The sequence below is a fragment of the Balaenoptera physalus genome, assembly GCF_965194825.1.
Source record: "Balaenoptera physalus genome assembly, chromosome: 11".
Lineage (NCBI taxonomy): Eukaryota > Metazoa > Chordata > Mammalia > Artiodactyla > Balaenopteridae > Balaenoptera > Balaenoptera physalus.
Genome location: NC_138896.1, coordinates 56905154 through 56918728, shown reverse-complemented (window position 1 = coordinate 56918728; position 13575 = coordinate 56905154). Strand labels below are relative to the sequence as shown.

The 13575-nt window shown below is 41.2% G+C and overlaps 1 protein-coding gene and 1 long non-coding RNA gene across 7 annotated transcripts in view; one reads left to right on the top strand and one right to left on the bottom strand.

Annotated features, from left to right (window-relative positions):
• The window catches only part of TGFBR2 (transforming growth factor beta receptor 2), a 94846-nt gene that overhangs the window by 3806 nt on the left and 77465 nt on the right, over positions 1–13575 (bottom strand). Inside the window, exon 6 of the mRNA XM_082415119.1 lies at positions 1476–1603. Within this exon, the coding sequence (XP_082271245.1) occupies positions 1476–1603 (128 nt within the window). The remainder of the gene's footprint in view (positions 1–1475; positions 1604–13575) is intronic.
• Positions 1612–13575, top strand: part of LOC309638784 — an 88853-nt gene continuing 76889 nt past the window's right edge. For 3 of the 6 annotated variants that reach the window (XR_014251288.1, XR_014251290.1, XR_014251291.1), the window contains exons 1-2: positions 1612–10013; positions 12896–12943. This is a non-coding gene — a long non-coding RNA (uncharacterized lncRNA). Of the gene's footprint in view, positions 12944–13575 lie in introns of all 6 variants that reach the window. The other 3 variants (XR_014251287.1, XR_014251289.1, XR_014251292.1) reach the window with 1 other exon arrangement.

Here is a 13575-nt window from a genome sequence, read left to right as displayed (position 1 = left end):
CTTTCCTGTTTGCAGTCTAACCAACAACTTTCCCCACACACCTAGGAACCTGACCCTCCCTTCCCGCCCTGTGAGTGAGTTCATGATGTTGAATTAATTGTGTAATTCACCTAATTGGTGGTATTGATTGATGGCCTTGTTAAGAGTGGAGTGTTATTGTTGGTACACAAGTAACGTTTATTTTATTCTGGCACTGTAATTACAGGCAGTAAATTAAATTAAATATTAAGCATTAACTTGAAATAAATAGGGCAACAAATCTCATTAAGAGAAAAAATGTATTATGCAAATTCTTTCCAGAATTTTATCATCATGAATAATGGCTTCATTAGAAGAACTGTACAGCAGAGGCGGCAGCAAGAGTTTGAAAGAAACAATACTAGTGTCTTCTGATTTCAGAGTTAACACAAAATAGTCTTGCATTTTCAAAGTCAAAGAGGCTTTCCTGAAACCCAGGGAGAAGCCCTGGGCCATGGCCTGGTCCACGCTCTCCCCCGACTTTATCAGAGTCTGTCCGCTGAAGTGGCTCTTGGCCAGGGCTGGCACTGCTCCATCTGTCTCCTCGATTGCACCTGACTTGTGGTTTCTGTTTCTTATCTGAATTATTTGCCTTGCCCTTAGGAAACCTATGACTTAGCCCCAGCCTTCCCTGGGTAAGGGAATTCAGCCAAAGGCAGCCATAAAAGGTTTACGTCAATGGAAAGGACAGTCTTGTCCGTGAGCTATGGGCACAAGGCCCCTCTCCCTCATTCACTGCTCTTCCCTGCCATGCCTGACAGTCCCCCGCTCTCACAACCTCCTTCTTCTCCTCCGATTGGGGGCATTTTGATGAGGGGAATTTGGATAGGTCTCCCTGTATGTCAGAACCACTGCCCTGCTATGGATGGATGGCCTTACCTACCATTGCTTAAAAAGAAAAAAAAAAAGAAGCCATTAGGAAGTTCTGGAAAGACAGATTTCCTATTTGTTCCCTTGCCCTTTGCTCTTCTGTGCTTTCCTTTATCCCAGCCTCCTCCTTCTCGACACACCTGCTGCAGCCTGAGCGCACAGCAGCCCCTTGCGGGCCAGCTGGCTGACAAACACCCCTTCTTTCTCACTAAGTATTTCCTGCCAGAGCTGAAGATTCCCAGAAGAAAACATTTGGAACCCAGAAGGGAACAAAACATAAACTCCCTATACGAGGTGAGTGGCACAGGCTGCAAACAAAGTATTTTAACTCAGAAGCAAGACGGCTTGGACAATATGACAAATGCCCGTCAAATGATTCTGTGTGAGCCCTTTCTGAATGGTGGGTAGAACATGCAATAACAAGGTCATCCCACTTTACTGAAACTTCTTTATAAAGAAAAGTGCACAGGCTCATGGAAAACAAAGGGACCTGCCTCAGACTGATGCCCAATAGCCAGGCATTCTCTCCTACCTAAGATATTACTCTGGATGAACTTTACTTGCCCTTCGCAACAGTCACTCCTTACCTGGTGGTTGAGCCAGGAGCTGGGGATTTCGGGTCGTCCTCGATCTCTCAACACGTTGTCCTTCATGCTTTCGACACAGGGATGCTCTCGCACCTTGGAACCGAATGGAGGCTCATAATCCTTCACTTCTGTTGGAGAGAGCAGGCAAACACAGGGCCCTTGAGAAGGGTGTGCACAGCTGAGACACTGAGTGTGATGCACCTGTGATTACACTAAGGGCAATTTTTAATTCTTGTGGGTTCAAATATAAGGAGGGGTTGTGGAAGGAGCTTGAGAAGTATTCAACACATGACTGTTGAGTGCCCACGATGTCCTAACAGCTGGGGACAGAGCGGAGAACAAGACCAACAAGGTCAGGGGATTCAGGTTTTAATGCAGACATCTCAATGGGGGCGATCCTGGTTCCTGGGAGGTAGAAAAATCTTACATATTACAATGGTTTGTAGCCCTACAAAGGTCGACAGTACATAAATAGATTTAATACGTGGTATTAAATTTCTCGGGGAGATTCAGCCATAAAAAAAGGAATGAAATTCTGATAGATGCTACAATACAGATTATGCGTAGTGAAATAAGCCAGACACGAAAGGACAAATATTGTATGATTCCCCTTATATGAGGTACCTGGGACAGGCTAATTCACAGAGACAGAGAGCAGAATAGTGGTTGCCAGGGGATGGGGGGAGAAGAGGTAGAGAGATATTGTTTAATAGGTACAGGGTTTCAGTTGGGGAGGATGAAAAAGTTCTGGAAATGGATAATGGTGATAATTACATGACACTGTGAATGTACTTAATGCTACCAAACTGTACCACTTAAGTTGTGAATTGTAACCACTTAAAAATGGCTAAACTGGTGAACTTTATATCATGTATAATTTTCCCACAGGGAAAAAAATCATGGGGAGTAGTGATTAAGAAAAAAATGTCTACAAAGGCTCCTTGCAATAGTAATAATGAAAAAGAGGTTCAGAAATGCTGTTTTAGATGACAGAGGAGAGAGACTGATAACAGCAACAAACAAAATTTAAAAAGGTAACTTTCCTTCAGTGATACTTGCTAAAAAGAAAATAATGAAGGATGATGTAAACACTTCATTAGGACTTCAGGTCCTTCAGGACTAAGGACAAAATCTTTTCTTCTTTTTTTTAAGGGAAATTCAGTTTGCTGATTTTCTTCTAATTTTTCTTATTGAAGTATAGTTAGTTGACTTACCATGTTATATCAGTTTCAGGTATACGACATAGTAACTCAATATTTTTATGGATTCTATCCCATGTAAAGTTATTATAAAAAACTGGCTATATTTCCTGTGCTGTGCATTACATCCTTGTAATTTATCTATTTTATACCTAGTAGTTTGTACCTCTTAATCCCCCTCACCCCTAACCCTCTGGCAACAAACCATAGTTTGTTCTCTGTATCTGTGAGTCTGTTTCTGTTTTGCTTGTTTTATTTTGTAGATCCCACATGTAAGTGAAATCAAGCAGTATTTGTCTTTCTCTGTCTGTCTGACTTATTTTAGTAAGCATAATACCCTCCAGGACCATCCATGTTGTTGCAAGTGGCAAAATTTCATTCTTTTTTATGGCTAATATTCCGTTTTGTGTGTGTGTTGTGTGTACACACATATACATTTTACTTTTGTATGTAGTATGAGAAAGTGTTCTAATTTCATTCTTTCGCATTTAACTGTCCAGTTTTCTCAGTACCACTTATTGAAGGGACTGTCTTTTCCCCATTGTATATTCTTGACTTCTTTGTTGTAGATTAATTGACCAAAAGTGTCTGGGTTTATTTCTGGGCTCACTATTCTGTTCCATTGAGCTGTGTTATATGTCTGTTTTTGTGCCAGTACCATACTGTTTTCATTACTGCTGCTTTGTAGTATAATCTGAAGTCAGGGAGTGTGATCCCTCCAATTTTGTTCTTTTTTCTCAAGATTGCTTTGGCTATTCAGGGTCTTCTGTGGTTGCATACACATGTTAGGATTATTTGTTCTAGTTCTGTGAAAAATGCCATGGGTATTTTGATAGGGATTGCATTAAACCTGTAGATCGCTTTGAAGAGTATGGACATTTTAACAATATTAATTCTTTTATTCCATGAATATGGGATATCTTTCTATTAATCTGTATCATCTTCAATTTCCTTCTTCAATGTCTTATAGTATTTAGAGTACAGGTCTTTTACCTCCTTGGTTAAATTTATCCCTAGGTATTTTAATCTTTTTGATTTGATTATAAATGGGATTGTTTCTTCTCTTTCTGATAGTTCATCATTAGTGTACAGAAATGCAACAGATTTCTGTATATTAATCTTGTATCCTGCAACTTAACTGAATTCATTTATTACTCCGAATAGTTTTTTGATGGTGTCTTTAGGGTTTTCTACATATAGTTTCATGTCATCTGCAAACAGTGACAGTTTTACTTCTTCCCTTCTAATTTGGATGCCTTTTTATATCTTTTTCTTGTTTGACTGCTGTGCCTAAGACTTCCAATAATATGTTAAACAGAAGTGACAACCGTGGGCATACTTGTCTTGTTCCTAATCTTAGACAAAAACCTTTCAGCTTTTCACCATTGAGTATAATGTTATTTAGCTGTGGCTTTATCATAATGGTCTTTATTAAGTTGAAGTGTGTTTTCTCTATACCATCTTGTTGAGAGTTTTTATCATGAATGGATGTTGAATGTTGTCAAATGCTTTTTCTACATCTATTGAGATGATCATATGACTATTCTTTCATTTTGTTAATGTACTATAAAACATTGATTGATTGGCAGATACTGAACATCCATAACCCCTGGAATAAATCCCACACGATCACGATGTATGAGACTTTTTATGTACTATTGAATTCAGTTTGCTGATATTTTGTTGAAGATCTATGTTCATCAGGGATAACGGCCTGTAATTTTCTTTTTTTTATAATGCCTTTGTCTGGTTTTTGTGTCAGGGTAATGCTGACCTCTTAGAATTTGTAAATTGTAAATCTGACCTCATAGTTTAGAAGTGTTCCCTCCACTTCAATTTTTTTGCAATAGTTTTTGAAATAAAGGCATTAACTCTTCTTTATATGTTTGGTAGAATTCACCTGTGAAGTCATCCAGCCCTGGACTTTTGTTTGCTGGGAGTTTTTTAATTACAAATTCAATTTCACTTCCAGTGATTGGTCTGTTCAAATTTTCTGTTTCTTCTTGATTTAATCTTGGCAGGTTGTATGTTTCTAGAAATTTGTCCATTTATTCCATGTTGTCCAATTTGTTGGCATAACTGTTAGTAGTATTATCTTACGATTTTCTTATATCTCTGTGATATCAGTTGTTACTTCTCCACCTTAATATCTTATTTTGTTTATTTGGGTCCTCTCTCTTTTCTTCTTGGTGAGCCTGGCTGAAGGTTTATCCATTTTGTTTCTCTCTTCAAAAAGCCAGTTCTTGGTTTCATTAATCTTTTCTATTGTTTTCTTGATCTCTATTTTGTTTCCTCTCTGATCTTTATTATTTCCTTCCTTCTGCTGACTTTGGGCTTTGTTTGTTCTTCTTTTTCTAAGTCTTTTAGGTAGAAAGTTAGGGTGTTTGAGATTTTTGTTTCTTGAAGTAGGCCTGTATCACTATAAACTTTCCTCTTAGAACTGCTTTTGCTATGTCCCATAGATTTTTGAAAAGTTGTGTTTTTATTTTCATTTGTATCAAGGTATTTTTATTACTATTGCTTTGAATTCTTTATATCAGGTAAATTATTTATCTGTGTTTCATTAGGGTTTTATCTTGTTTCTTCATTTGAAATAGAGTCCTCTGTCTTCTCACTTTGACTATTTCTGTTTGTCTCTCTTAAATTAAGTGAAAAAGTTATCTACCCTGATCTTGAAGGCATATCCTTGTGTGCATCCCTATGCAGTCTGCATGTGCTCTTTGTGGCTTTGGTGGGAGAGCTGGTTCTGAAGTGAGCATGGACCGTGTCTTTTCCTGGGATGCTGCCTCTGCTCTGGGGCCGGGAGCAAGCAAATCTGTCTGTGTGCTCTTCAAGAGTGGGGTCTCGGTTTCTTACAGTCCTCTGGTAAGCCCCACCGGTTTTCCAACCAGCCAAGGGGACTCATCTTCCAGTGCCAGACACCAGGGCTGGGGTGCTTAATATGGGGCTCAAACCTCTTGCTTCCCAGGGAGGATCCTTGAGCTTGTGATACTCCCTCCTCTTCTGGGTCATGCAGTAGGGGTGTGGGTCTGGATGAGATCACTTGTCCTCGCCTCCTACCTGACTTTGTGTGGTTCTTTCTTTATAGCCTTTGTTGTAGAAGAGCTGATCTGCTAATCTTCAGGTCATTCTCAGAGAGATCTGCTCTATATGTAGTGGTAGTTTTGACATGTTCATGGGGGGTGGTTAGCTCAGGGTCTTCCTACTCTGCCATCTTGATCTCCCCTCATGTTCTAGGGTCGATATCGTTATAGAAGCTTCCTTGAATATCCCCAGAGCCATTCTTTATTAGACGTCTGGGGGCAGAGCTCTGTTTTAGGGTGTACAGCCACTGCTTATCTGTCTCACTCGACCAGACGGTGAGCGTCTGCAGGCAGGTTCAGAGTCCCTTTCTCATGCTTGTATTCCTGGCACCCAAGGCAGGGCCTCCCATACAACAGGCTCTCAATAAATGCTTTGTTGAGCAAATGAGTGAATTAATCTTAGATCCTATCCAAAGTGGCCAATGCATAAACTCTGGGTGAATATTAGAACATCTACTAATTTAAGTGGGTGGGACAATACCCATGTCAGTGCATCACAGGACAATTTAGAAAATAAAATCACTCCAGTACTGAAACATGCCTGAGCCAAAAGGGAAGAGTGGGCTGGATTCGCCATTTTCCTCCAAAATAAATAGTACCTTTGGCCTTTACTTCAAAATAACCCTGTTTAATGAGTGAAACTTTCAATAATTTGCCCTTCCAGGCTGAGAATTGAAGAGGCATTTAAGGCGAAATGACATTTTGAAAAGAGATGGCTTGTTCTTGTTTATTTGATCTTCCCCCTTTCCCAGAACCTTACTTGCATATTTATCTTTTTCCGCCTCACCCAACTAGAAGAGCTGGCAGGGTATTTTCTTTTTCCTTAGTTGGGATGAAGGCCTCCCCTCCTCCACCACTTTGAGACAAGCACAAACCATCCTTCTGTGTGTCTGCATTTGCCTTCAAGTGCCCATAGCACTTAATCTGTACTGCTCTTGGGGTGAGATCTGAACTTTGATTTGCATAGTATTTATACACCTTCTTTCTTTCTTCTAGTCCCTTATCTTTTACTGGACTGTAAACTCCTAAGGCCTAAGGCAGAGGCTGAGTTTTGTGTCTGCTGAAATTGTGCCTTATACACAGTAGGCTTTCAATAAATATGAGCTGGCTTGAATTCCAGCAAGAGCTAAGCTCCCAGTAAGGGTTTACTCTGACCTAAATCTTCTCTTCTATAAAATGAATGGGCTGAACTAGATGACCTCCATGTTCCCCTCCAGAGCTATCCTGTAATTCAATCTAATCAAATAATGATGCTCTCTTAGTGCCATGCCCTGAGGTATGTATAATATAATATAATATAATATAATATAATATAATATAATATAATATAATATAATATAATATAATATAATATAATATATTAGTGTAATATGATTTGCATATGACATAAACTGCTCCTTAGACAATGTATCAGTCCACTGACTCTCCATTTCCAACTCTTTTGGCTGCCATAGCAGATGTGGTTGGCAGCCTGCCTAGACCCACTTTACCAAGCCAAGAACACCAGCCCCGAGCTGCTGCAAACGCTGAGTTGTAAGGGGTCACAATTTCTCCCTTCTATGTAGAATTACCCTTGGTTGATGGGAGCTTCCTGGCCTGGAGGGCAGTCTGTAGCCAATGACGAATTAACATGGGAGTTTTTTTTTTTTTAATTGGTATAATTGCTTTACAATGTTGTGTTAGTTTCTACTGTACAGCAAAGTGAATCAGCTATACATATATATATATCCCCTCTTTTTGGATTTCCTTCCCATTTAGGTCACCACAGAGCACTAAGTAGAGTTCCCTGTGCTATACAGCAGGTTCTCATTAGTTATCTATTTTATACATAGTGGTGTATATATGTCAATCCCAATCTCCCAATTCATCCCCCCCACTTCCCCCTTGGTATCCATACATTTGTTCTCTACATCTGTGTCTCCATTTCTGCTTTGTAAATAAGATCGTATAGACCAATTTGTTCAGATTCCACATATATGCGTTAATATACGGTATTTGTTTTTCTCTCTGACTTACTTCACTCTGTATGACAGTCTCTAGGTCCATCCACATCTCTACAAATGACCCAATTTTACTCTTTTTTATGGCTGAGTAGTATTCCATTGTATATAGGTACCACATCTTCTTTATCTATTTCTCTGTTGATGGACATTTAGGTTATTTCCATGTCCTGACTATTGTAAATAGTGCTGCAATGAATATTGGGGTGCATGTGTCCTTTTGAATTATGGTTTTCTCTGGGTATATGCCTGGTAGTGGGATTGCTGGGTCAACACAGGAGTTCTAACAGTCTGTCTTGCCTCTAGAGGAGATGACTACTGTGCAATTCATGCTCCAGAGCTCCCCCTGGGATAAGGCTGATGGTGGTGGAGATGGAGAAAAATAAGACTGTTGCATTTTTCTTTTTGTGCCTTTGATCAAATAATGTGAAGAACTGCAGAGAAAGCAAGTCAAAAGGTGAGTGGGGTTAGTTCAGAGAGTGCCATCTTTTAAAATAAATACCATCTTTTAAAAATTTTGGAAATACCTCTAAGAAAAAAAGCAAACAGCTTAGAGAGTAAGATCGAGTTTAGCACTTTTAAAAAGAAGTGCTAACGGTATGCATCATAAGTAGGGGTATTATTCGTTGTGTTTACCCCAGACCCGTCATAAACTAGAGATGAGGACTTGGAAAAGAGACATCAACTCTTTGTGCCTCAGTTTCTGTATCCACAAAACAAGAGAAAGCGCAAGTGCTGGCCATCATTAACACAGTCCTCCTTCGGTACTTGTGGGGCATTGGTTCCAGGACCAGAGGCAGATACCAATATCTGCAGATGCAAAAGCCCCATATTTGCCCTTCTGTATATGAGAGCTTTGCATCCACGATTCAAGCAACCATGGACTGTAAACACAGTACAAGATCCGTGAGTGGCTGTATCCGCAGATGCCGAACCGCGGATGCCAGCCAAGGGCACGCTCACTACCCTAGGACGCTGGCCACAGCACTCAGCACTCACCCTGTGCACCCACACTGGCTCAAATCCAAGAGGGTCAGGCTGGCGACTAGGGTTCATCCTCCCAACGTGCCCCAAGGGCAGCCCTCAATCAGCAGCAGATGGGGGCTGGAAGATAAACCGGGCTTCCTTGAGCCAGGGGTGTGATGCTGAGGTGCACGTGGGCTCTGTGCACTGCCAGGGTCCCCAGTGGGGTCATGCTCTGGTTGTCCCCGTGGTGACCTGCCTGGTAGCACAGGGCTCATCAGCTCCCTCCCCTTCCTGACTCACTGCCTGTTCCTTCTCTCCGTGGCTTTTCCTGCCCTCTTTTTCCTACAGAATGCTCAGCTCGGGCTCCTGTTCCAGGGCCCGAGGCACCCAACCCAAGGCAGACACCCTGCTCGCAACGGCAGGACCACCTGCTGGGACCAGGCTCCCTCTCGCGCCTCAGCTGGCTGCCTCCCTACAGGCGCAACGGGGACCTTGGGATTTCCTTGAGGGCCTCACACAGCCTCTCTTCTAAGAAACCTTTAGATCTCTCTGCTTTTCTTCCCACCCCCATCCCGTCCTCCCCGCAGTCCTTTCACTGAGGGCCACCGCCCCATCCCGGCCCCACAGCATCTCTTTGTCTGGCTGGAGGCTCTCAGGAGAAAGTCTGCCGTCTCCGGCTCTGGAGCTCAGAGGGGACCCAGGCAGCGGAGATGCTCACTCCCTGAAAGTCAGCATCTGGTCTGCAGCTGCTGTTTTGATCGTGGTTCCAACTTCATAGAGCCGTGAAGTTGTTGGCAGTTTTCCCCTGAGCACAACCCTGACTTTTATATCTGCCTTCCTTCCAAATTATCCTGCCTGGAAATGCAGGAAGATGAAGGCTGCGATCCCGGGCTCTCCTCACTCCTCTCCCACCCCTCTTTATTTTCTTCCCTCCTCTCCTTTTGATTCTTTTGCACGTTTTGTCTGCCTTACAGGCTGCAGCAAGCTGGGGTTGTGTTTCTCCTCTTGTGAAAATACTTGCTCAGCTGGCTGCTGTGTGTCAGTTGCTATTCAAAGGCCGACATGGCCAGGGATTTGGAAGTCAGCCAGCCTGGGGGCCCAGTTGGCTGGGGTGACATGACTATTGTGCCTGCTGTGCTCCCAGAGGGGGCCCTGAAGGACCCACCTTCCTCCGCTTCCCACACACCACACACGGTGCAAACACTTGCATGGACACCAGACAAGCCGAAAGCCAGGACAGAGACTTCTTTGTAGAAGAGAACAACTCTCCTGATTTGTCCTGGAGGGATGGTGAGTTCATGGCTTTCCTCCTTCTTTATAAAACAGTAACACACTGGCCACCTCCTTCCATTTGTTCCCTCCTCAAGCAACTCTGAAAAACCTATTTTCTTGGTTTCTCTTTTCTATACTTTCAGATGACCCAAGTGCCTGAAATAACAACCCCTGTTATTAGCTATCCCCTAACTCTATTTTGTTTTTCTTTCTGCAATCATCATACACACCCCCAGCCCTTAAGTTATGATTTCATATCTATTCATGCAGTACTTGTCTTTCTAGCATAGTAGTTCTTCATTAGACACCCAGTCCCTTGAGGACAGAGACTCTTTTTTTTTCACTACTGCATCCTTAGCATTTTCTTTTAATTTTTATTTTAAATTGGACTATAGTTGATTTAGAATTTGTGTTAGTTTCAGGCGTACAGCAAAGTGATTCAGTTATACATATACATATATCTATTCTTTTTCAGATTCTTTTCCTTTATAGGTTATTACAGAATACTAAGCAGAGTTCCCTGTGCTTAGTATTTTTTTTCCCTTTGAGGTCATACTGTACATTTCTCAGGTATTATTATTATTTTTTAATTAATTAATTTATTTATTTTTGGCTGCATTGGGTCTTTGTTGCTGCATGCGGGCTTTCTCTAGTTGCAGCGAGCGGGGGCTACACTTCATTGCGGTGCGCAGCCTTCTCATTGCTATGGCTTCTCTTGTTGCAGAGCATGGGCTCTAGGTGTGCGGGCTTCAGTAGTTGTGGCATGCGGGCTCAGTAGCTGTGGCACGCAGGCTCAGTAGTTGTGGCACACGGGCTCAGTAGTTGTGGCTCACGGGCTCTAGAGTGCAGGCTCAGTAGTTGTGGCGCACGGGCTTAGTTGCTCCACAGCATGTGGGATCTTCCCGGACCAGGGCTCGAACCCGTGTCTCCTGCATTGGCAGATTCTTAACCATTGAGCCACCAGCAGGTCCTTGTTGATTATCTATTTAAAATATAGTAGTGTGTATATGTCAATCCCAAACTCCCAATTTATCCCCCACTGCTGGCCAACCTTGCTCCTTTGGTAACTATAAGTGTGTTTGCTAAGTCTGTTTCTGTTTTGTAAATAAGTTCATTTGTATCATTTTTTTTAGAATCCACATATAAGAAGTATCATATGATATTTGTCTTTCTCTGTCTTACTTCATTTACTATGATAAGCTCCAGGTCCACCCATGTTGCTGCAAATGGCATTATTTCATTCTTTTTAATGGCTGAGTAATATTCCATTGTATATACGTACCACATCTTCTTTATCCATTCATCTGTTGATGGTCATTTAGGTTACTTCTGTGTCTTGGCTATTATAAACAGCGCTACAATGAACACTGGGGTACAGGTATCCTTTTGACCCATGGTTTTCTCTGGATATATGCCCAGGAGTGGGATTGCTGGATCATATGATAGCTCTATTTTTAGTTTTGTAAGGAACCTCCATACTGGTCTCCATAGTGGCTGCACCAATTTACATTCCCACCAGCAGTGCAAGAGGGTTCCCTTTTCTCCACACCCTCTCCAACATTTATCGTTTATAGACTTTTTGGTGATGGCCATTCTGACTGGTGTGAAGTTATATCTCATTGTAGTTTTGATTTGCACTTCTCTAGTAATTAGTAATGCTGAATATCTTTTCATGTGCCTCTTCACCATCTGTATGCCTTCTTTGGAGAAATGTCTATTTAGGATCTTTTGCCCATTTTTTGATTGGGTTTTTTTTTTTTTTTTGATATTGAGCTGCATGAGCTGCTTGTATATTTTGGAGATTAATCCCTTGTCAGTCGCATCATTTGCAAATAATATTTTCTCCCATTCTGTGGGCTGTCTTCATTTTGTTTATGTTTTCCTCTGCTGTGCAAAAGCTTTTGAGTTTAATTAGGTCCCATTTGTTTATTTTTGTTTTTATTTCCATTACTCTAGGAGACGGATCAAAAACGATATTGCTGCAATTTATGTCAGAGACTGTTCTTCCTATGTTTTCCTCTAAGAGTTTTATAGTGTACAGTCTTACATTTAGGGTTTTAATCTATTCTGAGTTTATTTTTGGTGTTAAAGAATGTTCTAATTTCATTCTTTTACATGTAGCATTCCAGTTTACCCAGCACCACTTATTGAAGAGACTGTCTTTTCTCCACTGTATAGTCTTGCCTCCTTTGTTGTACATTAATTGACCACAGGTGCGTGGTTTCATTTCTGGGCTTTCTATCCTGTTCCATTGACCTATATTTCTGGTTTTGTGCTAGTACCATACTGTTTTGATGACTGTAGCTTTATAGTATAGTCTGAAGTCAGGAAGCCTGATTCCTCTGGCTCTGTTTTTCTTTTTCAAGATTGCTTTGGCTATTCAGGGCCTTTTGTGTCTCCATACAAATTTTAAGATTTTTGTTCCAGTTCTGTGAAAAATGCCATTGGTAATTTGATAGGGACTGCATTGAATCTGTAGATTGCCTTGGGTAGTACAGTCATTTTGACAATATTGATTCTTCCAGTCCAAGAACACGGTATATCTTTCCATCTGTATGTATCATCTTTGATTTATTTCATCACCATCTTATAGTTTCTTGAGTACAGGTCTTTTGCCTCCTTAGGTAAGTTTATTCCTAGGTATTTTATTATTTTTGATGTGATGGTAAATGGGATTGTTTCCTTAATTTCTCTTTCTGACCTTTTGTTGTTAGTGTATGGGAATGCAACAGATTTCTGTGTATTAATTTTGTATCCTGCAACTTTACCAAATACATTGATGAGCTCTAGTAGTCTTCTGGTAACATCTTTAGGATTTTCTATGTATAGTATCATGTTATTTGCAAACAGTGATAGTTTTCCTTCTTTTCTAATGTGGATTCTTTTTATTTCTTTTTCAGCTCTGATTGCCATGGCTAGAACTTCCAAAACTATGGTGAATAAAAGTGGTGAGTGGACATCAGGTGAGTTCCTGATCTTAACAGTGAAAAGCTGAAAGCATTTCCTCAGAGCATGATATTAGCTGTAGGTTTGTCATATACGGTCTTAATTATGTTGATGTATGTTTCCTCTATGCCCACCTTCTGGAAAGTTTTCATCATAAATTGGTGTTGAATTTTGTCAAAAGATTTTCTACATCTATTGAGATGATCATATGGTTTTTATTCTTTAAATTATTATTGTGGTGTACCATACTGATTGATTTGCAGATATTGAAAAATCCTTGCATCCCTGAGATAAATCCCACTTGATTGTGGTGTATGGAAATTCTTTTTCAGGTAGATTGCCTATCTTCACTTCACTTAGTTGTTCTCCTGGGGTATCTTGTTCCTTCATCTGGGACATATTCATCTGCCATCTCTTTGTGTAACTTTCTGTGATTGCAGTTTCTGTCCCACAGGCTGCAGGGTTTTATTTCTTCTTGCTTCTGCTGTCTGCCCCCTGGTGGATAAGGCTGGTTCAATGGGCTTGTGCCAGCTTCCTGGTGGGAGGGACTGGTACCTGCCCACTGGTGGCTGGAGCTGGGTCTTGTCCCACTGGTGGGCAGGGCTGTGTCAAGGGGTGTGTTTAGCAGGAAGCC